The following is a 26,691-nucleotide window of genomic DNA, read 5'->3' as shown; positions in this document are numbered from 1 at the left end:
CTAAGTTTACTACAAAAATGCGATTGTGTTTATTACGAATCTATGTCGAATTGTGACAATTCTTTTAGCTGTTAAGCTTTGAAGCAATTCGGATAAATTCGTATGTTCGACCTCATAACATAAACCATATTTAGTATGAAACGTTTAGTTTATTGGAATTAACAAAGTAAACATCTTAGTGCTTAAGTAGAACAAATAATTACCGAAACAATGATCAGGACAATTTACTACTGAAGTAACATACTTCAAACGACGTACGACTGACTCAGAATTACGAAAAACTTGCACAACTAGCAAGACATTAATGACTGAAGTACGCGACTACGTAGCCAACACGGACAACTTTATGCAACGCGTTACTCACATCCTTACTACATTAGGTAGGAAACATGACCAATTAAACTTTTTTACTGTAAATACGTATCTTGTAATTTTAAGGCCATTTTATACAGAATGTCCTTAAGAAAAGAAGTAACATTTATGTCAGATTAATGTGATTTCTATTCTTTGAAAATACATTATATATAAATGCATATCTAATATTTTACTTAATCTTGACATAGAGATATTACCAAAATATTTTGATTACTCTAAATTATAGAATAATTTTAATATATTTCTTCTAAATTTAGAAGCTTCGAAATTGTGAATGTACATAATTATGTTTAAACTTCTTATTATATTATTTAAGTTTTCCATATTTAAGAATTTAATTTTTTAATATTAAAATTATAATGATAAATATTTTAAAATATATTCATATTTTCTTATAACAAGAGAATAAATTTTTCGTACATATCGTAAAAAAATCGTCCGTAGTCGCGATCTTATTAAATTTTGGACATTCTGTATAAAAGGTCTGCGACTGTATAAAATGTATTTATTATTTAGGTTTGACGGTACCACGCTATATTATGCAAGATATATAAATATATATAAATATATATATATATTAACTACTTTTAGTTACGGACTTATTACGACAGAGGAGGACTGTATCATAAGCAACTCGTAAATGATCATTTTGCTAACACGATATTTTAGCAAGGTGCATTACGAGCATTTGTTGCCAATTTATAAAATGCATATTAAATAGGATATAAGCATATTGAGAAAAGAATTTTGCCATCTTACGTTACGCACGCTATTCTTAAATGAACAGTGATAAAAATATTTTAAAATATTACTATTGAAGAAATTATATACAAATGCTTGTTTCTACAGGTCATTCGATTTCTTTGATCTTCCTCAAATATATATATATATATAAACGTATCACTTATGTAAGCTATTAAATTTTGATACGAAGCAATTATTATAATTTTATAACTTATTTCAGCAATACATTCAATAAAGAAAAGTTTGTGGGGAAAAAATTTTTTGCATGAGTTTGCAAAGATATATTACATGTTTTTCCCATATAACTAAAAATAAAAAGAAAGATTGTTTTTCTACCGATGCGATTCCATTTGTGGTACAACATAGAAGAAACGCATTGTAAATTGGCAATTAAAGACGTTAACAATACGTGGACGAGGACCGACATGTTACACTATTAAGATACAATCACATGTATGAAGTAAATCTATTCATTGTACTTTACTTTAAAGCTGTATAAACATGTCATTCAAGAGCATAACTGAAATCATGCCAGAGGCATCGATTTTGTTGTTATATTTTTTGAAAATTTGTAGAAACCGCCAAATCCATTGGAAATCTTTATCTGAGAATGTTGATTTTCTGTACTGTCATTTGACGTAATAAAATAAAGTTGAATATTAATATACAAAACTTTTATTCACTCACTTAAATACTATCCATGATACACTCTACAGTAGCAAAATTATATATTACATCTTGTTAATATTCTTATACTCTTTATTATCACAATGTTATATTAATTAATTACATCCTCTACGTTTATTAAAAGGTTATAGCTTGTTGTTTATAGAAAAAGAACAATCTGCATAATTGAAATTTGTATTTGTTTCTGGTAAAATGGGTACAATAATTCCATCTGTAAGTCTAGTTACTAGTGGATCTAGAATGTCTTTGTGCATATAATTTGATAATCTTTTAAATATTTGATTTTCGATAAATTCTAATTCCCTTTGAGATGATTTGTACCCATCAACAGTCACAGTTATTATATATATAACATTCTCAACTAAAGGCTTTTCTCTGTCACAAAAATTGTGAAAAGCTTTTAGTGCTTCAGTGTTTATGCTTAATAAATCTTGTATTATCTGAAAAAATATATTCTGATAGAAGCTATTGCTTTAAATGCAAATTTCACTTAAGAAACAAGAAACAAGATCATGTAGATACTCACTATTACTTTTTTTTGTGTAATTCGTTTTCTTAAATTATAAATGACTTGTCCAACATCATTTGGAAAGTCTTTTGGTGTCAATCTTAAATAATCATTATTACCTAAAATTTTGGCACTCAATTGTCCAAGTAATTGAGCTAAACAATTCAAGGTTTTAGTTTCATTTCCAAACAAAATAATAATTGAAGGTTTTGTAGGGAATAAGATTACGTCATATATTCCAGCTGATATATCATTCCAAATGTTAGATCTTTGATTATGAAACCGTGTCTGAATTAGCTGTATTGATTTATGCAGTAAGTTATTTATATCAGTAAAATCTGTTTGTTTTGATTCAGTAGTTTCCTTCAGATTTTCATGAGTCTTTGTTGAAGTATAAATAAGAAATAGAGTTAAACATAAAATAGCAACACAGAAAAAAAATGTGGTATATTTTGGAAAAAACCCATCTGCAGGTTGTTTTTGTGGTTTACATGAGAAAGAATTATTAATGTTAAAAGATTGATTCCTATGAGGGTTATGAGAGCTTCGTTTATGCATCTGCGATCCTATAGGAGAATTACATGGAGTATGAAAAGATTCTTGTTGTATGCTATCTCGTGAAGTATTTACGTTAAGACACCGTTTGGAAATGTAATTACTACTGTCTTCATCACTATCATCATCTTCTTCATTGTCATCTTCATCATCGGTATATTGGATATCAGAAATATTACAAATTTCTGAGTCTTGTTGGTTAGTTCTGTATATGTTTTTCATTGCCAATGAATTTGTAGAGTTTTTGAAGGAATCGATTTCTTCAATTACTTGTACATTAGTGTCTCTTATGGAACGACGTGCTTTAGGAACAGGTGGTTTAGAAATTTCTATTTGATCATTTGGCTGAAAAGAACATTAACAATATTTCAAATACATATATAAGCTTTTGTCATACACGCAAATTTTTATATTCGTTATTTAATCAATAATTATACAGATTATAATATTATAGATTTTTTCGTATTTTATCGATCACAAAATATGTATATTATGAACGATACAATTGAAGATCCTATATTTTCTTAAAAAATATTTGAGCTACTAAGTTTCACTTAATACCACTAATTTATAAATACATTTCATTTAATTATTTTTCAGAAGAGCCACTTGTTGAACTAATTTAGACTATACCATTGTGATTGTTTAAAGGTAAAAAATTGTATAATTTTAATTATTTATAATGCAGTTTTATACCACATAACCTATAAGAAACCATTTATATCATACAAAATCATAGAGAAAGTATTTTGATTTTGTTATAAATATACTGAATACTACATTAAACAGTTTTATAGGTTATATTGGTAACCCTGTTACTAGATACATTTATGAGAACAAAAAAATTACAGCACGTAATCTGTAATGATGATGTCTGTTATAGGAATAATTACTTAAGTTTACAATGCACATATACTTCTATAGAAAATTATTATAATATTATTTAAACAGACTAATTATTTCTCTGTTATTACATTATCCTTAATTTCCTTACTAAAGAAATTGACTGTAAATTTTATTATCACAAAATGACTTAGTAGAATTACCTATGATACTAATTTTGTAAAATTATTTAAAATAATGGTAAGTAAAGCGAAAAATACGTATTGAAACTTTGTATGTTCAAGCTCTGATTCAAGTAGGGGAAGATTAGTCGGTAACATTGTATTATACTATTATGTAAAATACATTTTTATCCTGTTACTGATACAAAATTTATTTATAACGATGAACACATATATATTCATTTAATGATTCATATTTTAATTATGTTCTATGTACCGGAATATATTGATTCATAATACATATATCAAAATTTATAACAGATTTCCTGTATACCAAAAGATAAGAGTGCTACTTAAAAAGATTGAACTTGATATATACGAATTTTCTATTAAGTTTTGATAAGTGTATTAATTACTTTATAAAATATATATATTTCTACCGATGAATTATTATACCGCATAAAAGGCATCAATCTTAAAAATACTCGACATTGGTGCCACCACTGATATGCTGTGCCAACATATATGAATCGTTACGGGATGTGTCGCCGAGAAAAATCTATTCCTACTGATTTTATAAACGATCGCAAGCATTGTTCGTTCGCAGGCGTAACAAATACCTGGTTTTCAGGATTCGAGGAATATTTTAGGATAGTTTTATGGTGACGGCATGTGTGTCGATCCGTTAAAGAAAATATGCCATTGGGGTCCGCTCACTGCTCTTGGTAGGTCTTTTATCGAATGCCAAACAATTGAACATTTTTGCTATTCTGAAGTATTAAAAGTGGTAACATACTGTTTCAAATATAATCAGTTTATACATGTTACCACCTATAAGAAGAAATTCATCGTAGAAATGTTGTGGGAATAAACTTGACAGATGATTGCTTCCATTTTGTTTTACGTACATTGCAATAAATTACCGCGAAATTTGAATGCACTTTTGAGATTTTAATTACTTTTCACAATAATTTTTGTAATATACCGCTGTATATACTGTAGTATACTACTGAATATATAAATATATTGTTTAAATTAGTTTATGATTTACATTTATTTATATTAATATCGTATTCTTTGACATATTTTTGTGTTCTAGGAATTATAAAGATAATTACTTTGATGACAATACATTGTAGTAGACAGTGGTGGCCACCGCAAGAAAGTTTCTTTGGAGCAGTTAATTTTATTCTTTTCTTTTGTCTTAGTGGCTCTACTCTCTTCCATTTTATTAGTGCTATTTACGAAGGGCCTGGGTTTCTTCCATTAAAATGGATGCCGGTACTATAATACATTTTTGGATACAGTACAATTTTTTCATACAGAATTTAAAGTGTTTCTTTTTTTAGGGAAAAGTGACAGACACCCAATATTTACAATATTGTTCTGTTTGTGAAGGATACAAGGCACCAAGATCTCATCATTGCAGAAAGTGTAAGATTTCATATCATTAAATGAATCTGATAGTCTATGTAACATATTGAATATATTTTTTATTTGTAGGTGGTCGTTGTGTTATGAAAATGGATCACCATTGTCCATGGATAAATAATTGTGTAGGACATTACAATCATTGTCATTTTACAGCATTTTTAGCAAGTGCGGTTGGTGGGTGTTGTGTTTCCACATTTACACTAGTTTCTTGGGTGATGACTGTGTTATCATTGAAACCATTATTATTTCCACCACCTTCTATATTTATTCTGATATTAGTTATCTTCAGTATTGGCTTGTCAATTGGTGTTATTCTTGCTGTTGGAACATTACTTTATTTTCAAGTAAGATTATTATATTCTATGGCTAAATTGATATTTACATAAGATCATTTATGTTGTTATGATATTAATTATCTGTATTTTTTACAGCTACTATCAATAATAAAAAATAGAACAGAAATAGAAGCTTGGATTTCAGAGAAAGCTCATTATCGAAGATTTGGAACTAGAGACAAATTTGTTTATCCATACTCAAAAGGATGGCGCTTTAATTTACGGCAAGTTCTTACATGGGATTGTACACCGGTAGGTGATGGAATTCATTGGCCTGTTGTCGAAGGTTGTGACCAGTATACTTTAACGGTAATGTCATATACATTATTTTCTAAGTAAATATATTTTTTTATTGTATAGCTCATAAAAATCTAACACGCGATTGTTTCTATAATATTTCAGCGGGAACAATTAGCTCAGAAAAAAGATAAACGAAAGAGAGCTAAGACTTATAGAGTTATAGAAGAAGCATATGGATCGCGTTTACCATTAACACACGGTTGGGGTGTACTTTGTCATCCACCTTGCACCGATGAACCCCGTATTAAGCTCAAAGTTGGTGATATCGTAATCGTAACGCGATGGAGGAAGTACGTTCACATAAAAAACTATTATTACTTATGAAAAAGTTTAATCGATAAATCTTGTAGATACTGGTTATTTGGAGAGAAGAAGCAAAACGAGGAGAACGAGAAGCAAGTACGAACTCGTGGTTGGTTCCCACGGCCTTGTGCCATTGAAGTGATTGAGAACGAAGCATATTCCTCCGCCTTAACAAAATCAGATTAAAACATTCCTTCTCTGTGTAGAGATTTTATAGAGCATTTATGAATGTACCATTGAACAGACGGGAATATTTTTATCTAGTGTCTTGTATGTAAGTGTTTACGATGGATGAGTGTCTTTAAAAATTGTAATGATTTAATATAGAAGAAATTTGCTTTAGAACAATTAACATTTGAAGTACCAGTTACTATATTTATTACATAAGCGACGAGATTAAATTACTTTTAAAGTAACTTGCACAAAGTAAGATTTCATTGTACTTTTTCATTTCTTTTTTTTTTTTATATAAATATATTTGTGATAATGTGTATTTAAAATATATGCAGAATGAAAAATTTTATTACATTTTTGTATATGAAGGTTTAGTAACGGGAACTGTGTTTAATATACAACTATGTGTAAATATTTTGTCATTGTTATTACTGTTGTAAATAACACTTTCGTTATTTGTGCAACAATGACTCGAGTGGCATTTTTTAATTCATCTGGTACAAAAGATTTTAATAATATAAATTCGTAATTTGTGATTCGTAGTGATTAACTTATTCTTCGAATAATTATAAAATAATACATTTTATCGAATTACATTTTTATGAATTTTGTAATCAATGAATAAATGTTTCGCTGAAAACCGTGTTTGCGCGACTTTTATTTTAGCAAAATTAGTCGCGTATATTTTTATACTTTACATTGTGTCGACCTAAGGAGCTCGTGGAAAATCAATAACACTGTGAAAAGTAACACTGATCGACGGAGTACATCATAGCTTTGTACAAATACTACGTTAAGCTGCGTGATACATTTTTCCACGAATCAATTTAATAGGGTACAAAAATGACATGCGATGCAGGCACGTGCCCCTTGCACATTCTCCTATGTATTTTATTACTTTTAATCGATACAACTCGAAGCCCGTAATACGCAACGTTACAGTATGCAATATTTTTAAAGAATTTAACTACGATTCAACGAAGTAGCCTTACTTCTACAAAATTAAAAATACTTCCAAATGAAAATATTTCCATTATTCACGAATAAAATTAGGTCATTGGAAATATTGCCTAACGGGATAAAAACAGGACATTCTTACTTTGACACAAAATTAAATATATATTCAAATAGAAATGTTTTTATTACTAACGAACCGATTTTTATTTGATTAAAAATATATTTTTCACTTGTGTTAGGAGATATTTTTCTAAAAGATATAGCAGACCAAGATATCGACGAACACGTGAATCTATAAGTTTTACATCTCCAGTATCATACTTTCGAAAATTTGTAACCCATTGAGCTATTCCTTCGAAAGTGGGAAGGATTAAACGCGAAGGATATCGAAACACGATTCGCAGTCAGCTGCAGAATCAACGAAGGGATCGAAGTGAAAGTGACAATTAGCAAAGGTGAATTGTGCCAGCCTTTTATGATTCCATGGTGGGATCTGGCTACGTTTGAGTTACTCGCAGGAGGTCGAGTGGTGCAGTTCCCTTCCAGTCATTCTACCTCCAACACGATCATTTTTAATTTTACGTCTTTTTCTTATTAATATAATCGTAGTAAGTGTCTTTCAATTTCCTCACTTTTTTCCTCAAATTATTAAAGACAAAAGGGGTACTTAAATACATAGTGCTCCTTTTTTCTTCTTTTTTTTCCAAATTATATTGTCTAAATATTTTGTCAGATGTATCAAATCATATATCTTAGTATATCTGAAAATAATTTTAACAATTTCAGAATAATAATTGCAATTCACAAATTCTTTCCAAGCAGCCGGAAAACTTCATTACTATCCTCATTAATGCAAAAATCTAATGTAACTGTCAGGAGCGCAAGAGGAGCGTCAAAAGACGAACATGAGCTTGATCAAGAGGAACGTGACGTTTGGTACATTGATCGTGCTTTCTTTGGTGTTCGTCGCGTACAGTTTCCCTGACGGTGCACCGGTGGATACTTGCGTGAAGCCATCGAAAGCCAACGAGCCTAATCATGGCCAAGCGAAGTCGCAATCCGTACAATCGAGTCCTTACGCTTTTACCGCCTCGTCGTCGCAATACGGTCCTGGATCTCAGATTACTGGTACGTTATCCGTCTCTTAACGAATCGTTCTTTACGCTTTTGCACATTTAAAGTCCCCATAAATGCGCACTCAACTAATTACCACGTAAATTAGAAAATAAGAAAAATAAGAAACAAGACTGCAGTTAAACAATTTTTCTCCCATTTGTAAAAAGAATTCAGTCGCAGTACGCATTGTTCTTCACAAAAGCTGATAAAGTATTTTGCGAAGAAGAAGAAAATCGTTTCTTCAAAAAGGAAACGAGAGAATTTTATTTCCTTTGAAAGGGGTGAAAAGAGATAGCTGGACGTTTCGTCGCAAACAATTTCCCTTGTATTTTGTCGGAAAATTAGCGATACAGGGCAAGAACGGTCGAATAGGAAAAGAATAACGGGACGAAGCCGATATAGGGAACAATCGATCCAATCAACGCGGATAACTCGTGGATAACTCGAAACGCGTCTAAACGCTAACAATCGCGTATTTTGCGGCTCGGTCCGGTTCTGCATGTTCAATCATCGGAATAATAGCGTGAATCGTCTACGGGTGAAAAATACGTTTCTATGTAGACTTCGTCGAACACCAGCGAAATTACGTGCCTAAAATTCCTCTTACTCAGCCAACTTGTCGTGCGACGAAACGTTAGATCAAACTCGCGTTCGAGTTTAACGTTTGCTTTAAACTTGCTCCACCTTCATAGTTTATCACGATTAAATGACAGTTTCCTGAGTCACAAAACCGGTCTTCGAATCTCTAATGGAAATTTTGTAGGAACACGAGAGAAATTTTTAGCTACGATATCGTAGCAGGTATTTCATTTTTTACTGTACAAAGTTTAATATCTGCAAGACGAATATTGATAAAATTCTCGACGAATAACGGACGGAGGATTTGCAGTGGAAGTAAAGACTTTTGCGGCGCTTCATTGAAGATTTCGATCGACGATCAAAGGGAGACGAATAATTTGATAAGAATTTGTTATATCAATGAATATTAATCGTAAGAACAAAGATATGGAGAAGCTTGGTGAAAGTTTGTTGGAATATTTTAATGACAACGGCGTTTCTATAACGATATAGACGAATTGAATAAATAAATCGAAGATCTAAAAAAGAATCGAAGAAATGGTTAGTGTCGTTTGATCGAACTAATTTTTAGGGTAGTTGGGTATAAAATTCGAATTTTTACTTTCTTATTATTCGTACTACTAGTAAAAGACGCGCGATAACAACGTACAATTTCATGAAATAGAAAGTAAAAATAACAATTAAAAATAAAATTTCTGAAAATGATTCATAACGAAGTTTACGAGTTGACAGGAATTTTTACCCTCAGGTCGAGAATCTTGTTAGCAGGTTGATTAATTTGCCAAGTAATCTCGTGCACGTACATAGAAACCGGAAGTAACATATTTTGCAACCATGCAGCTCGATAAGTAAGGAGCCAGGCTAAGGTTTGCAAGGTTCCCCAGCTGCAGCTTTCTCATTCGACTTAACACGCTTGCACGAAAAAAGAAATACGCGCTAGCCTGACCTGACTTTGCCTAGTTAAATCTAAAGCACGCATTCTAGAATGCAAGCAACTCGCCTACGTGTCCTTCTATTCGTAGAACCTATGTAGAATGCGAGACTGACTTCCCTCACGTTTAAACAAAATACAATTATACGTCGATTCTTCTCGTTTCTCATCTTCCATTTATGGTTGAACGATCGAAGAGGAATTTTTACACAATTTACGATAATTTAACGAGTAATTTCTGTTCTTTTAATGCTTGTTGTTTACTTTGAATGTTTTAATTTACACGTTTTGAACGCACCTTATGATACATCGTTTTATTTGTTATATAGCGACAGAGAAAAAATATCTCCAGTCTTTTGATAATCGAATTTGCTATTAATTATTTTTTATAAAATTGAATGTCACTTTAGTATTTATTTACTTTCATTTAGTTACCCTTCAATGGTATCTCAATTGTATAATTTTAAACTTTGTATAGCGTGTTTTAGTAAGTTGGTCGATCGTTACTTCTACTTCTTTGAAAATAAAGTACGCTTTTGAAATACGTAGCTTCGATGATCTCTTTCTTTTTATTCACTTTTTAATTCACTCCTGTTACACACTGTCTATTGTAAATTGAAATTAAGTTTGAAACCTCGCTCAGTACCGAACGACCAGCGTATCGTAGCAACTTCGTCTTTTTCTTTTTGGTCATCCTAATTGTGTTCTTTGTACAACGTCGCCTTTGTACACCGACTCTAATACCGTGTATCGATCAAAAGCGAAAGAAGAAAAAAGTTGTGTGTGGACAGAATAGAAGATTACTGTGTCGATGGAAAGGGAGTGGCACGAACATTACATTCTAATTTTGCCAATCAATATCAAAGTTATCTTTCTGATGTAATATTATATAGTAACTACAGTTACTATAGGATATAGTTATTTATTATTCATCAAACTTGATATACACGTCTGTTCGTAACTTCGTGATTTTTCCTTTAGCGTGAAAATTACAAAATTTAACGAGAGATTAAACAATTATACAAAACGTATGAAAATTTCGTTCGTTCATTGTTCCAATAGAGTCTAAACATTATTTCATTTTCGTTCGAAAGACTGTAACTTACTTGACAGCAAAGATTTTGAATTTATTCTAAATTCTGTAAATAAATAGTATATTTCTGTCGAAAAAAAGTACGACGTTAAAACGTCAAAAAGAAATATATCAAATGTAAATATTACTCTTTTATTTATCTCACTTTGCTAATATTAAATTTATATTTTAAAAATGAATATTGCATTTTCTATTGAGAAGGAGAGAAACGAGGTTTTCAGATTAAAATAAATATTAAATTTATCTAAATATTCAAGTCGTCGTTTAATGAACAATGTTTCATTTATATCAACATTTGTATGTTAGAGTGAACGTCAGAAATCATTCCATCACAATTGATGAAACAGAGGGAAAAAGAACAAGGGAAGATAACGAGGTTCGACTAAGAATATAATTGAGGTATTGACCTTTCTCTTTTATCACAAGCAGAGATATTAAGGTGATTGAACTGCGACTAAATTGGTTCCTTTCGAATGTCTTAGAATATTCGAGAATGGGGAAGCCGGAATGAAATAGGGTGCAGTGAGGGAGGTGCAAATAGTGGTCGAAACGAATCCCAAGGTCTACGTCCTGTTTACGTTCTCGGAGAAAATAAGCTTCCTGCTTCCTACTACTGAAAGTTTCGTTCACGTTTTCCTTTTACTTCCTTAGCAATTTCCTCAAGTTGTTTTATAGTGCCTATTCTCTTTTTATTTTCTTCTTTTTTATCATTGAATCTTATCGATAAATTTAGAATAATATACGAATCACGGTCGCGATTGTGATTATTCCTCGTTATTCTAATATTCATACTATGCATCTATTATCTTATCTTCAAGAAATCTTTTCACACGGTGTAAAAATGTTAAAAGGTCTTGAATCGTAAATTGTCAACGAACTTCTTTTTTTTGGGGGGTTTTTATATTATATTTTTATATTGTTTCTATTTCCCTTACCTTCTATTCGCTATGAATGGTAAGCTAGCAACGAACACAGTATCTTACAGGAAATAATCGATTTTTTCATTCTACAAGTAAAATTTATAAAACTGAATCTCCCCAATCTTGGGAGGAAGCATCTAAAAAATACCACCGCGTTAAACTACAATTTTTATTACATCGCATTTTCTTAGTATAATAATAACACAGCATGCCCCGTACATTCATTTTGTCCACTTCACATATACATACAGTTGGTATGCTAAGCTTCTAAAAATTCCGGAAAAATTTCAACCTACCTACCAACGTATCCGCTTTATCGTCCAACAAATTCCTACGCAAGTTGTTAACAGATTTCCTTCATAACGACGAACCATTTATTCAAGCAGCAAAACTGAATGTTAAACTTTGCTGGTGTATCCAAATGGAGTCATAAATGCTAAAAAAAGATTGATTTACAAAAAATATGTGAGGATTAATTGGTCCACCTACGAGAAATCACATTCTCCAACATCCCTTCTTACATTCATCGATTGTTCTTTCTATGTTTACTTCCCTCCTTTGTGTTCCTCAGCAACCCACACTCACGGACAATGTCATCAAACTGTCTCTGGAGATTGAGTTCTCCAGTGAACCGAATGTTTTTCCAGTGACCATCAGCGGCTCGTCGTTCAAGGGATTCTTCCTGCAGGCACGTGACCCCGATACAGACAACTGGATCGGTTCCTGGGCGCAAACCGACAACACGAATACCCACCCCGAGTGCAGTGCCGTGACACACGCCGATCCTTACGTGAAACAGCACGCCACTCTTATCTGGAATGCGCCACCGAACGCCCGTGGACGCGTATACTTCACGTGAGTGCCAATTTTCTTCGTTCGGCGAAGATAAACCGCACTCACGCGGTTTGCCTTGCAAATCGATCGCTTTGATAGAATTTTAGAACCAGCTGCGAAGAGTCGCGCGGATGATCCTCGGAATTGCGGAGAATCGCATTGCGTACGTTTCGTATCGTTGTACTTGGCATTTCGGGAATATTCTCATACGTTGGATTAACAGTTGCAGGATGCTTTTACAGTAGAAGTTTTTGAAATCGAGTTGCGCGACATTTTGAACGAGGTGGAACCTTCTGAAACTAAGTTGCTGTGTATTTTTACAGCGGAACTTTCTGTAGCCGTGCTTCGTAATATTTATTGCAGTGAAACTTTCTGATGGTCAGTTTTAAAAAGAAAAGAGTCATCGCTGTTTTACGAGTCGTTCTGTATTTAATTTGTAAAATTGATTTGTTCTAGTAGGAAATTTTGTTAGGGTTACGTAAAGGAATTTATTTATCTAGCATTAATTTATAACCTGTAAAATTTCGTTAATCGTGAAATTATTCAATTTTAATCTAATTTCATAATAATTTCTGATAATCATTCAACGTTCGTTGATATATGAATAAATCTCAATAATACTTCATTCAAGCGTCACGTACTCTGTCATAGATTTGCAGGAGAATCGACATAAATTTCCAATGCTGTTAAGCTTAATTTAGACACGTTTATTATAAACGACAAGCATGTGCCGAGTATAATTTATGGTAATTGGTTGCACTTTGGTGAAGGGAAATATTTGTAAATTCTTCCCCGTGGAATGCAATCTACTCGCAAGATTGCGTCACTCTTATCGTAAACGAAACGATATCATTTGTTGCGCTTAAAACGAGAACGGGTACAAGCCATTATAACGTAGTTACAAAATAACATGATCATTTATTCACCGTACTATGACTTCTGAATATTTCTTAATCCCCGTATCGTTCCTTTAAAAATTGTTTTTTTTATCAAAGCAATATAGTGAAATTATTATTAATATCTTTACTGCTTTTATTTTCTGGATTTATATTAAAAAGAAAATTAAATTGTTATTTAGAATTAATATAAAAAATTTTCGTATATATATAAAACCTTTGGATTCTTCTTCATTCACTGTAAACGAAAGATCTTCGAACGATAGAAATTAGTCGTAGTCGAGTTTTGGAAAGTACTGAAAAATAAATTAAAAAATAAATAATACGAACAACATGAAACAATTTTAACAACTTTACTGGTGTCAAGAAGTTCACGATATCGGATCACAAAATTAGGAGGATAATGAAAGAGAAACTAAAATTGGAGTGGTGATTATCAGCCACACCCTCTAGGGATAATAATACCTTGTGCTGTACTTAGTTTTTGATGTCTGTCAAAGAGTTCATCCTTGCAGTCCTCAAATTAGATGTAATTGTTCGCAAAGTCCTCATTTATGAGAAACGCGTTTTACCAAAGCATTAGCCAATATCAGACTATTAATTGGGCTTAACCGTATCTTCGTTCTTAATGGATAGTTTTAATAGATCATAGACTTTTTAATAAATTTATTTATACAAGTTATTTATAAAGTTATTTATCCAATTCCCGAATTATAAAAATGTTCGTATAAAATAATTAAGAAACATCGGAGGAGATAATCTTTATCGTTAGTTTCTAATTATCGTTTAATATTTCAAATTTAAAAATTGAGCTTACGCGTGTCTGTAAAATAGCTCACAGAAAAACGTTAATAATCTTCATTGCTTATGTGAATTTTACAAAAATTCTACTTGGCGTAATGAGAAAAATATAGAAATTTAATTTCGTCATGTACACGTACGTTGCAGTTATTTTTTAATATTCCAAAGTTTCATTTAATTGAATTTGTGCGCATCATTCATAGATCACTGGCATTTTAATAATCTTCATACATTGCGCGTTTCTTCCGTTAAATATTTTTAATATAAAGATTTCATTGGACATAGTCAGAAAGATGTAAAAAAAAAGTAATATGCCTTATGAAAGTCATATTGCCTTAAAATTTCTAATTATTTTTTAGAATCGTTTATTTTGCATTATTTCAACTTTGACGTTCCTCTTTTTCAACTCATCTGCATTTCGGTAATTGGTAGATCCCGATAGCAACTGTTGCAAATTAAACCATTCTATGTGAATATTTAATACAACAAGCACCACGGGATTCTTAGCTTCAAAAGAAATTTCTTTTGCTTCACAAATGATTAATCTACTGTGACAATAATTTACGACCAATGTCCCCATTAATTATCAGGGGAACACGTTGGTAGGAAGCGTTAAATTTCCAAGCCAGGCTAATTAATTAATTTTAGCCGCGGGTTTTTACCCGTTGGGACGTGAACAATCTACTCGCGGTTTCCTGCGGTCCAAATAGAAAAACTTCCATTTTTCTTCAGTTTCCTACGTAAGTCGTGCACTCAAAGTCATAAAGAAACATTCATTTTCTCAACATGCAAAAGAATCGCGTTGGATAAAGTTGCAGGGAAAGAATTAGTTAATTTGATTTTAATCCGTCCAGAAAATTATGTTCTGTTAAATTGCAATTATATTTCTGTGAAAAAGTACATTATCTAAATAGTAATAATTTATCTCTTGAAGTAAATTATATTTACTAGTTTCTTTTCATTTGATTCATCGGAAAATTAAATTTGTCGAACTGAAATTAAAAAAAAGAGACCCAACCCTAATCTTGATTCTTTAAATTGTGATCGTGTTAATTCGTAAAACAAAGTTATATTCATCAAATTGCTGTGTATCTATTTTTTTTTCCAATTCATCGGGAAAGTGAACATCTTAAATGTTTGTTTATTATTATTTACTAAATTACAACCTTTTCGTTGTACACATTAGCCGAATTAAAAGGAAAATTTCCATAATTCTGTATTTCCAATTTCCTAAATTGCAATTACTCTTTGCAATGTCGAGCTTCTGTCGAAAATCTCTTCATCAAATTGCGATGCTCTTGTGCATCACATTCTGAAATTGAATTAATCCAATTAAAATGTAAAATGAAAAAATTTGTGTCATCGATTATCCTGAGAAACAAATTCCAATATTTCATAGGGGGATCTCCATTAATTTCGTATTTGCAATTTCCTAACTTGTAATTCCTTTCTATTCGATTTTGACAAATTTACGTTCACCGAACTGCAATGATCTCGTTATTCGCCTTAACGTTATATCGTATTGCGAAATTATATCACTGAAATTGAAATCGAAAATGTGGCCTTCATTAGGTACTAATTATCTTGGAAAATAGAGTTCACTAAGTTACGACGTGGATGAAGGATTTCCATTCGACAGGGGATAACGTAATAAGATTAATTGTATGCTGCTGGCCAGTGGAAATAATCGTTTCCGCCGCGCGATTGCTCGCGAATACGCGTGTACACGGCAGGCTTGCTAATAAACCATCGAATTTCCAGGGAATATTACAGGTCAGAAGGTTCGCATGCCGGGCTGAAAGGTAACGGATGAATCGTTCTACCTCGTTGCGGTCCCTCGTTCGAAATACCACGTTGAATCGTTTTACAGCACAGAAACTTCTATTTTTTTCTTTTTACCTTTCCTTTACCTTTTTCATACAAGCATGAGAGAACCCGACTCGTAAGTGGTGTAGTTTTAAATTTGTTCTTCATCCTCGTGTATTCCAGCAGTATACGGGTTTTGAAAAAAAAAAAAAAAAAAGAGGGAAAGGACGCGTTCGTTCAGTGAAGTTTAAAACATCAACTTCGAGCGTTTTCTTTTGTTCGATCAATATTTTACTTGTTACGCTTGTAGCGTTAATGCGATGTTTTCGTTGCATCCTATTCATACGGTTAGTTTATTCAATGTTATCGATGTTAGTACGAAAAGAATTCTGTATTTTTATTATTTTATTTATATTTTATTATATTCTGTATTTTTATTATTTTTGGTATATGGATGTTACAATTTTAATTATTATTTTATGTTGATATATTATCTAAACAAAAAAGACAGCTTCTTTAATCATTATTCCGCACATCGGTAAATGCCACTTATTTTCTTAATTTTCTGCCGCAAAACGTTGTTGATATTAATATTAAAGATTTTGTTTTCATTCTTTGAATCTGTTTTCATTATTTCATAGGAACAATTCTGTTGCTGGATTAATACCGTTCTTAGGTTCTGAACCATAGGAGTAGCTGACGCATGGCTGATCATTAAAGACCCAATCTCCTTAATAGTATCTCTGATACATATATTTCGAAGACAATAAAAGAGAACGTATCTCCATTGAACGTATCTCCATCTTCTTATTTTTATACAGCTCAGTGGTTAAAAAATCGTAAAGATATATATATATAGAATGTAAGGATACTTTAAGAGATATAATAAATTCATGAAGTTTTCTAAAAAGATCAATGGTATATAGCTAATCTTGTGGCAATCAATATTACTAAAAATATAAAACAGTATAATTAGATTGGTGTGAAATCAAGATGGATTTAATCATAAAAGGAAGTTTGCGATAATACAAAATTGATCGACAGCGTATCAAACATACTAAAAAAAAAAAAAAAAAAATTGCTTCGCTATTCTGTAAAGAACAAAACACGTGATTTATGGTATTTCTCCTCTAGCTTGCGTGTTTTAAGTATAGTATTAACAATAAAACACGATTGGATCGCGGCATTGATTTTGCATTTTATTAGCTATCGTTATACCTACGATCCTCTGAATTATATCGCAAACGAAATGATACACGACACGATATTTTATATGTCAAATGTGGATGCTATAAACTCGCCAAAGAATGCCGAGATATCTCGAACTAGAAGCACCTAAGACGTTAACCTTTGACCATTTACTTTAAATTACGGTATTTAATTTGATATTTGTGATTTTTCTTATTACAGAGGCACCATTTTGAAGGAGTACGCGACTTACTGGTCCAATCTGGTAGCAACAACGAAGAATTGAAGATCTCTACTAATTTCTAATTTCAAAAGTACTCTACTCTGGAACTAATAATCGTATTCGATTCTTCGAAAGATCTTGCCTTTGCGTTGAAAGCATAGTGATTCGTAAATGAACAGAGGGAAGTGGTGACATCGGAACGCCCGAGAACGTAGTAAAATACGAAGAAACGTGTATTTTGTACTATCTTGTATATTGTATATTGATCTATTTTATTGTAAGAAAGAAAGAACGATTTTAAATATAAAATCACAAAAATTCACGATCTTGTATATCCTAGCTATATTAATCTATTTTTTTATAAACAGAAACTAAGATATTAACTGTCAAATAATAAAAACTTTTTATATTGCTTATATATATTGACCTATCTTGTAATAAGAAAAAACGTTAAATACAAAATCATAAAAATTTACACGATCTTGTATATTGATCTATATTTCTTCAAAGAAGAAATAGTTTCTAATATAAAATCGTAAGAGTTTACACATTTATGTCTTTCTTCGCTTCGTAGAAGAAGTTGAACTTTCGTTGTTCATGAAATATTGATGATGTTGTTCCAGTCGGTTCCTTTTTCTGTTAGTCTGTGGAAGCTACTTTCTATTTTCATTCGCAACCGGTCGCTAAGGTTCTCGATCTGTCAGACGCAGTTGCGTAATATTCGATTGACTAAGTGTACATCGTTTGTACGAGTATACATATGTGTACAACGTACCGCGTTAAATTGTAAAGTCTTAAAAATATAAAATTGATCGACAAAAGATATAAAATTGACAAACGAACGATATAAAATATCGCATTTTTCTCCTGATGAACATCATATAAACTATCGGGTATAGAGAGTTTAAAGCTTTACCGTGTCAAGGTACTATATATATTCAAATTACCTACATTAATGGCTAGAATACTCGATTATGGCTCATAATGCAATAAATACACAAAATATAATAAATCCATTAACACGATGGAAAATTCTTTTTACATGCGTTAATTTCATTTTTTACGTAGTCTTAAATTAAATTTATAGACAAAATAATCAAAAGTATAATAAATTTACCAATATAACGAGAAGAAGCTTAATTTCCATTTTATATAATTTCAGTAATTTCGCATTAAATTTATAATAGAATATGTCTGTTAACAGCCTCGTTCATTATGCGAACGAAGTCTTTGGACTTTTCACGATAATAAAACGCCGATTGTACGTCACTTTAATAAATGACGGTGTAATAAAAACGTCACGCACTTCTGTACGATCTCTCATTGTTAAGAATGTGGCACAAGGTTCACCGAAACTACAATCTTCCTCTAACGATCGTGTAAAATTGATTACTAGTAACGAGAAGGAAGACCATTAGAATTCCACGAAACATTACCTCGGTAACAGCTCGTTCGTCAGACAAAGAAATCTCCCAGCTTTTCACATCCACCGAGTATCTTCAACCTATCTTAACAAATGATCGTATCGTGCGAAGAATTTCAGCCTTCGGGGACATGATTCGTAACTGATTTACTTTTCCAAGACTTCAAACCAAACTTACGCAACGTTCGCTCCCAATGGATTCGCCTAACATCAGTTTCGACATCCTATCTCTTTCAACATCCAGCCAACCAAGATTTACCTATTCACGAGGCTACGGTTAGAAGTTGAACTGAAACTTTAATTAATGTTAAACAAGAAAACGCTCTGTGTCTTCGAATAAGCAAGCAGCTATATTCGTTTGTAGTTTCAAAAATTGACATACATTTAAACAGATCTAGAGAAGAAACGCGTTAAGAATCAGATATAATATTTATTTTTTTTAGGTATAGAAAAGGAGCGATTTTGGAGAAGTTTGCGATTAATTATTGTTCTATCGCGCGAAAAACGATAGTTCAGTTGATAAAGTTCTCAAACTCATGGACCTCGATCGTCGAGCACGGAATAGATTTTGCGATTCTTTCTCGTAAAACTATCGCATCTAAATTCACCGATTGACTCTTCTGACGTCGATTCCAATTCGAAGCTACTTAGAATGGCGAAGTGTATCGGCGAGATCGGTTTGGAAGTTATCGAACCTCCCTTACGGGGACGACCCACTTTTACCGATCGACTAACTTACGTAACGTGTCTCGCGATACTTTTGCTCGCATTACGACGTGCTGAGTTCCATTAATGGCAATCCGGCGAAAGAAACGGCAAAACCCTCTTTGGGAACGTGTGGTAACCATCTCGTCGTCGTGTGTCTCCGCGTGAAACCGGTAATCGCTGCTCCTTAAACAGCGGAACGAGAATTCCCTTCCGATAGATTGCACGAGAGAAGCAATCGCCTTCTACGTTCCTGATAGCTCGACGACTCGTGCGATTTTTATCTTCGAAGAAGTCTCGGAACTGTTCCAAAAGATGCTAGTTCATCGTATTAACTGCTTCGATCGATAGTCCTTACGAGTTTCTAAGATGTTACGAAATTTATTAATTAATTTTACACAGTGTTGCGTTGGAAATAATTTTAGATTTTCGTATCTAGAATCCTTGGAAATATTAGGTTGTTCTAAAAGTTTCTTTCTAAAAGTTGTTCTAAAAGTAATGCGAGCAAAACGTATCCTATGGCAGCTAGAGGATGCTACTGAAGATAAAGATGAAAACACTTGACAGACTAGGTTTCATATTTGTATAAACATTGTATGAACAGATGAAACAGCTGCGTGCAGATAGCGAAAGACACTTTTGGGTCAACCTGATACTACGTCGAACAATTTCAGATTTTTGTAGGTGATAAATTTTTATTCGGTATAAAGTGAAAATTGCATATAGTGCGAAATTTTTAATTTTTATGTCTAATAAACTTGTACGTACTGTGACCGAAAACTCTGCGAAACTACATATCACAACGTCGACCACGGAACAGATTTTACGACCACTTCTCGCAAACCCGTCGCATCTAAATTCACCAACGTCGATTCCAAGAAGCTACAGAATCTCGAAGAATAATAAAATAGATCTTATTCAACCAGAAAATAAAATTAAACATTGATATAACGCAATTGCAACAAATCAGCAAATTGTATTGTAAAATTTTAGATTCAACGTTCTTATACATTAAAAAGTCTATGAATTTTGTCGCTATTTCATACTATGCGTGTTACAAACTAATTTAAGGACTTACTTAATGGTCGTGTATTAGATTAAGATCAGAGTGTTAATTACCTCGACTGTATAGTACCCGAGTTTTCTCAATTTCTGCTTCTGACAGAAGTAGACCAATTTACGCGTTTGATTGCCATAAAAATCGGGACGACGTCGCTCGATGTAATATACCCAAGGGCTTTATGGCATAACTCTTCGTGAATATATCGATAGAAATGTTCATCGACAACGACAGCTGACAAGTTTTAATCGCTTTATTCTAGAATTTTTTTCTTTCAGATTGGACGGTGCTCGATATGATAATACAAATTGATAGTTATCGGGAAAACAAGAGAATAGCAAAGATAGAACGTCAGGAAAAATCTAGACGTTCAAGTGAATCTTGATATGGAAGATCGGATAAACGAGTGTAAAAATATCGATTTTGGACGAATACGCGTATTGGAATAATCCCCTAAAATACTGCCGAAGATTCGAACAACGAAGAATACATGACACGAATGCGTGGGATCTGCACATGTGAAGAATTTAGATCCGCAGACAATAGAGTGTGGATCTGTTTCGCACGGTATTTCAGTAGTTAAACTTTAAACGTGAAGCGTAAAGCTGAACTGGTATTTTGTTTCAGGTGGTCCAAAATATGGATCTTAGATTTTTGCGGTATTATTGCACAAAACTATTGATCCTATTGATCGCACGATGAAATATTTGATAAATATCCCATAAAAAAGAAGGTTAAGTTATATGTTTAATATCCCTGCTATCCTCTGATATCTTATTTCTATAACAAATCGAGGATTTGCAATTATCCTATTTCTCCTCAAGTGACGAATCCGATAAAAATAAAAAGTTCGATAGGTCACCAGAGTTGGGTATTACGAAGAAATAAGAAGAAAATGTTTTATTTGTATAAACATATGGTAAAACATTTTGCAATGGCATTCGTCATACTTGTATCTTTTACTTCCAATTATCATGCTGCATCATCGAAGCGTTAACCTATTCGACGAATTCCACGAACTATCCAAAATTTGATACTCTTCGCAACACTCAATAACAGCCATGTTTCAGCGAATCCTACTAACCCTCCGAGATTCTTTAACTTCGTTTCTTTACCTTCCAATTCTCTATAACGCCGCTTTATATAGCCTAACCGAATTTCCCATTTTCCCTGTCCTAATTTTCTACAATCATCGATGTGAAACAACCTGACCCGTTCACGATCCATATTTACGGTGTACGCTCGCGTATCTCGGTCCGCTGCTAATCCGTAGCCAGGTCGTTAAGATGACGACGCGTTTCCGCAGCGTATGTAACGAAACGCAACTCCCTTTCACCCTCTGTTACGCTTGCTCGTGAAGCAGCACGTCGACGATGTGTACCTCGCTTAGAATCATACATATTTACGTGTGCCACAGAGGAACACATCGACCCTCGAGTCTCTCTGGCTGTTTCACGAGGAATGACTCAGGGGCTCTGCGCCCCTGCGACGATTCCACGGCTGCGATCGGGGCTGCGACGAGGCGGGGGTGCGAGTAACGTGCTGGTTCTCGCATGCATTGCGCAGGACGTCGGCGCCCTAGCGTCGCGATCACCCTCCGACTCGATTCGGTCGTTGTTTGCTGCCTCCATATCGCTCTTGGCCGCGTGGCGAAGACGATCGTGTATCCCTTATTTCGTTTTATTCAACGACTCGTGAATTTTTCTCCATTTTCATGAAAATCTTGGCGAAAACCGGGGGCATTACTCAAGCAATACAATCAAGAAAGTATCTGTTTTCGAATCGACGGATCGATCGTACAGTAAAATATATATCACGTATACATGAGAGAGGCAGAAAAGGAGGAAGAAGTCTGAGACTGAATAAAGAAGCAGTGTGCCATTCTGTTCCCATGAACCTGTCGTTCGAGCAGTGAGGGGAAGTTCTGGTGGTGGTGGTGGTGGTGGTTGCGGTAAAACGTGTCCACGAACCTTCCTCTCCTTCTTCGCTCCCTCCACGAGCCGGTACAACAAGACGTTGACGACCAGGGTGAATAAAAGAGCCGTCTATATACCGCCCTAAGTTCATTCTCGTTCAACATCTGGCAATTTTCGATTTTTCTAAATCTAGTTGCTTTCCTACTTTTCTCTGGCTGCCCGTGGAAAGGTGGAACGTGCGGAGATATGCGCGTGCTATCGATTACACGGGCCGATCGCGCGGATATGTGATACCGGAAGTAGGTACGGCAGGCTTGACCTGCGTGCAGGTGCTCCACGGTGCGTACCACGTATGCGTACATACATAGGGGTGAGCAACGACAGAGAAGAGAAGGGTGAGCGAGAAGAGGCCGCGTGTCAGGGCCAGTCGTGAAGATGCACGCCACCGACGCCGTCGCCGCGACGGCGTCCCTGCCGTCATCCACGTCCTGCGTGACTGCCTCGAGGAAGCCTGGCTATGCGGTCAATCTCATCCTCGTCCTGTTCGTCTCCTGCTGGATCGTGCAGGATCGAATGGTCTTCGGCATGTCCGAACCACCCGAACTTACCACGATCGAGGGTGAGTCTTTCTCTCAATTTTATAGTTTCCCTTTCTTTTTTGAGTTTTCCGAGTGGATCGTGAATTTTTGATGGATTTCGGAAAAATATAACGCGCAGGAGTGTATGTAGAAAGCACGTAATAGAAAAATATATTAAGTCACGTAAAATATTAGATCGTGATCGAGAGTGAGCTTCTTTGAGTTTCCTTTTCTCAATTCTTGCGAGTTGACCGTAAATATTTATTCATTTGCGAGGATGTTAAACGTATGATAATTTATGGAAAACGTAACGCAGTAGACCATGCTCTGTTTTTAGATTTTTATCCGTAGATTTCAAATTGTTTTTCTATTTGCATAGAGCAGATACGAAATATCTTTTTCTTATTTGTGTTTCGTCTATTTTATAAGAACTAATAAATTAATTACAAATTTACGTAGATATCCGCAATCTATTTATAAAAATTCACGTTTAGGTAATGTTAAATTATGCACGAATTTTGTTTTGTGGTAGAGTTGAAAGGATGATAAGTTGCGAGGAATATTCACGGAGAATATGTCAAACTTTGAGTCTGAGGCAGGTTTTGTTAAGTGTACGTATTTTAGTTGGCGCTTTTGAGATGGAGGCAGAAGATGAAGTACCGCAGTAAGGAATGCTCTTGATGAATATTCGAGTGATCTTGGAAGGTTTTTCGGAACTTTCCTCAATTATAAGATCACAATGACAAATAGCTTTCTCATTGCACAAAACTTTTAAATTAAAAATATCTTTGACAAAATTGATGTTTACTAGATTGTTCAAGAAGAATCATGAAAATTGTGTGCATGTTCCCAAATACACCCTAAACTCCACGATCTTAATTAATTATTTAATTCTTTTAAACTGTAGTATGCAAACACACCACGCAAATATACACGCTAATCTTTGTAATCTTAATGAATTAAGTAATTACACAAATTGGTTCAAGTCTACTATAATAAAATTCTTATACACACAATAAGTATTTTTACATGTATTCGTATTTTCTAATGAAACTTTATTTTGTCAGGTTTTACATCTCATTCTCGCATTACCGAATTTTTGTAGTCCTACGAAAATACCACTAAATAATAAAAAATTTAATATACTATATATATATATATGTAGGGGCCTAATTAACTAAGTATGTCAATGGTATAATAAATATCAATAATTTTTGCAACCATTGTATTTTAATACCACGATATTATATTCTAATAAATATTTAACAACTCTTCCATTTAACAACTTCTCTTGCTCTACTTGCTGCATAATAAAACAAAATAAAATGACAAAGGATTATTTGCATCCTTTTCTTCTCTGATAAGAATAAAGAGATATTCATCGAATGTTTCTATAAAAGACACTTGGCATTGATTATCTCGACTATGTCACTGATTACACTCCACTTTCATCCCTTTCACGTTTTTATTTCCGGTCGATATACGAGCAAATATTATTGCAGCATCGACGGGAGACTACGTGTCGATCGATGTCAAGATCTCTCTGTATTTTAAGTCCCTTTGCCGGATCAATGAAATACGTATGCACAGCGGATATACAATAAGCCTTTTGCACGATCGAACACGACTATTTATTTACAACTGACCCATATACATTTTACGAGCTTCCAAACTGCACCAGCAACACGATAATCCCTAATACACCCATATGAAATCCAAATGACTGTACTCATAACAATGCAAAAAACCGTAATGAATGTGTTGCAACGAAAAAAAAAGTGCGACAAATGGCTGAGACAGCAATTGATTCGGTTCCACTTTAAAATTATTAAAGTACTGCGACGTTCAAAAAAGATGGCGAGGGAGATAATGAATGACAAATTAATGGAAAACATAGGAATATTCCTTGTTAATTACGTAGTGAAGGTTTTCGTAGTAAAATTGTCAAGTAGTGAAAAACAATCGTACAAATAATTACTTTTGGCAACGATTTTTAGCAACGATACATCTTCTCTCCCTTCTGTGCTTCTGTTCTTACAGAATTACATTGACAAATATCGTATAATATTCTACAATATCTTACATTCTGTTGGAAGTATATAAAATACGACTTTCGTATCGAAACGATAGAATTCTTACAGAAATTGTAATTTTGTGCTCCGTTTTTTTATTTCTTTTCAATTCGAGGTTTAAATCGACGTGTCATGTTTCTTAGATTCCTAACGTATCCCCCGACACAGAAAACATAATCCAGGTTGAATGAAACATACACAGATACAAATTATCCATTGAAAGTACAAAATTCTCACGAAGATCGAAACTTCGTGCTTCGTTCTCTCATTTGTCTTAAATTCAAGCTCCAACTTGACCTGCCTTGCTTCTCTTAGGTTCCTAACGCGTGCTCAGACTCAGAACGTTAAAGTCAAACACACACAAGTAGAATTGATCCATTGGAAATACTTTGTTGTCCTACTTGTTTTCAATGCGAGCTTCAAATTGACATTTCTCGCATTCCACGCTCCGCGAGTCTGATGCGTTCTCAGACTCGGAAAGTTCAATCACCCGTTCAAGAGGTTCAATATATTTCTTCCCCATCTGCCTGGTGCCCTCATTTGCGTTCTTATTTCCTGGACCAACGAGCTCGAGCTGCCTCTTTCCAATCGTTAAATCCAAGCGAATTGCACCCGGTAATATCATTCGCGTTCCTTACATTCCTTCGGGATTCGTCGATCTCACGTTAATCTTTTAATCTGCAACCAGTCCGAAGGATACTGCCGGCACATTTTGGACGGAAATTTATCGTGCTCATTTCTGGTCGTCATTATCACTCCGACTTAGTAACCTATCCTTTGTATTTCTTGTTCGCATGTAAAACCAGCTAGCGTTCCTTCTTTTCCATCGTTTTCTACTACCTAATTTTTCATCTTCTATTTTATTCTTTCTTTCAATAATAATTGTTCCGATAATAATTTTATTGCTGAAAAAATTCTGTTCTTATTAGAGGACTACCACTACTACTAGTTGGTAGATTGTGGATGTTTATGCATTCGTGGATCGGAAAATTGAAATAAAAGATATAATAGAGAAAAATATAGAAAATATTCAAAGTTTAATATAAGTCTGTTTTCTTATTGTTGGTTGTATTCATAAAAATGTAAGTTTACGTAGATATCCGCAATCTGTTAATAGCTGGCAACAGAACGAGATCTTTCCTAGAATCTATACATTCTTAGATACTGAAAAGGA

At 33.6% G+C, this 26,691-nt stretch overlaps 4 protein-coding genes across 15 annotated transcripts in view; 3 read left to right on the top strand and 1 right to left on the bottom strand.

The window, feature by feature from the left end:
• Positions 1-1,389: 1,389 nt before the first annotated feature.
• On the bottom strand, positions 1,390-4,632 carry LOC100644364. Of its 6 annotated transcripts, none has more exons than XM_012308233.3 (3): positions 4,290-4,423; positions 2,333-3,214; positions 1,390-2,246 (listed from the first exon to the last, which is right to left on the bottom strand). In XM_012308233.3, the coding sequence occupies exons 1-3, from the start codon at positions 4,341-4,343 to the stop codon at positions 1,932-1,934; spliced, it is 1,251 nt and encodes a 416-aa protein (XP_012163623.1). In that variant the 5' UTR covers positions 4,344-4,423; the 3' UTR covers positions 1,390-1,931. The 6 variants fall into 6 exon arrangements, with proteins under 6 accessions (XP_012163623.1, XP_003395262.1, XP_012163625.1 ...); XM_003395214.4 differs by lacking the exon at positions 4,290-4,423 and adding an exon at positions 3,719-3,817; XM_012308235.3 differs by lacking the exon at positions 4,290-4,423 and adding an exon at positions 3,503-3,663.
• Positions 4,457-7,064, top strand: LOC100642994 (palmitoyltransferase ZDHHC6). The gene is made up of 7 exons (XM_003395121.4): positions 4,457-4,598; positions 4,973-5,154; positions 5,223-5,307; positions 5,377-5,651; positions 5,739-5,951; positions 6,045-6,232; positions 6,293-7,064. The coding sequence occupies exons 1-7, from the start codon at positions 4,544-4,546 to the stop codon at positions 6,429-6,431; spliced, it is 1,137 nt and encodes a 378-aa protein (XP_003395169.1). The 5' UTR covers positions 4,457-4,543; the 3' UTR covers positions 6,432-7,064.
• Positions 7,065-7,101: 37 nt separating this feature from the next.
• Positions 7,102-18,095, top strand: LOC100643319 (putative defense protein 3). 2 transcript variants are annotated; one of them, XM_003395124.4, is made up of 4 exons: positions 7,102-7,984; positions 8,253-8,504; positions 12,663-12,870; positions 17,763-18,095. In XM_003395124.4, exons 2-4 carry the CDS (start codon positions 8,282-8,284, stop codon positions 17,824-17,826), a joined length of 495 nt encoding a protein of 164 aa, XP_003395172.2. In that variant the 5' UTR covers positions 7,102-7,984; positions 8,253-8,281; the 3' UTR covers positions 17,827-18,095. The 2 variants fall into 2 exon arrangements, with proteins under 2 accessions (XP_003395172.2, XP_048261451.1); XM_048405494.1 differs by lacking the exon at positions 7,102-7,984 and having other exon boundaries at positions 8,012-8,504.
• Positions 18,096-22,542: 4,447 nt separating this feature from the next.
• LOC100643927 overlaps positions 22,543-26,691 on the top strand; it is a 46,926-nt gene continuing 42,777 nt past the window's right edge. For 2 of the 6 annotated variants that reach the window (XM_012308230.2, XM_048405491.1), the window contains exons 1-2: positions 22,543-22,979; positions 23,061-23,486. In XM_012308230.2, the coding sequence (XP_012163620.1) occupies positions 23,303-23,486 (184 nt within the window). In that variant the 5' untranslated portion in view covers positions 22,543-22,979; positions 23,061-23,302. Of the gene's footprint in view, positions 23,487-26,691 lie in introns of all 6 variants that reach the window. The other 4 variants (XM_048405492.1, XM_048405490.1, XM_048405493.1 and 1 more) reach the window with 4 other exon arrangements.

The sequence above is a fragment of the Bombus terrestris genome, chromosome 4 (assembly GCF_910591885.1).
Source record: "Bombus terrestris chromosome 4, iyBomTerr1.2, whole genome shotgun sequence".
NCBI lineage: Eukaryota > Metazoa > Arthropoda > Insecta > Hymenoptera > Apidae > Bombus > Bombus terrestris.
Note: the sequence above shows the minus strand (reverse complement) of the source record. Positions and strands in the feature narration are given on the sequence as shown.

Coding starts and splice junctions, on each gene's coding strand:
- LOC100644364 (XM_003395214.4), bottom strand. CDS start 3,781: ATGTGCATTGTAAACTTAAGTAATTATTCCTATAACAGACATCATCAT. Junction 3,215..3,718: donor ATCATTACAGATTACGTGCT/GTAATTTTTTTG, acceptor TGTTCTTTTCAG/CCAAATGATCAAATAGAAAT. Junction 2,247..2,332: donor TTACACAAAAAAAAGTAATA/GTGAGTATCTAC, acceptor ATATTTTTTCAG/ATAATACAAGATTTATTAAG.
- LOC100642994 (XM_003395121.4), top strand. CDS start 4,544: ATGTGTGTCGATCCGTTAAAGAAAATATGCCATTGGGGTCCGCTCACT. Junction 5,952..6,044: donor GTGACCAGTATACTTTAACG/GTAATGTCATAT, acceptor ATAATATTTCAG/CGGGAACAATTAGCTCAGAA. Junction 6,233..6,292: donor ATCGTAACGCGATGGAGGAA/GTACGTTCACAT, acceptor TAAATCTTGTAG/ATACTGGTTATTTGGAGAGA.
- LOC100643319 (XM_003395124.4), top strand. CDS start 8,282: ATGAGCTTGATCAAGAGGAACGTGACGTTTGGTACATTGATCGTGCTT. Junction 8,505..12,662: donor TCCTGGATCTCAGATTACTG/GTACGTTATCCG, acceptor ATGTTTTTCCAG/TGACCATCAGCGGCTCGTCG. Junction 12,871..17,762: donor CGTGGACGCGTATACTTCAC/GTGAGTGCCAAT, acceptor TTCTTATTACAG/AGGCACCATTTTGAAGGAGT.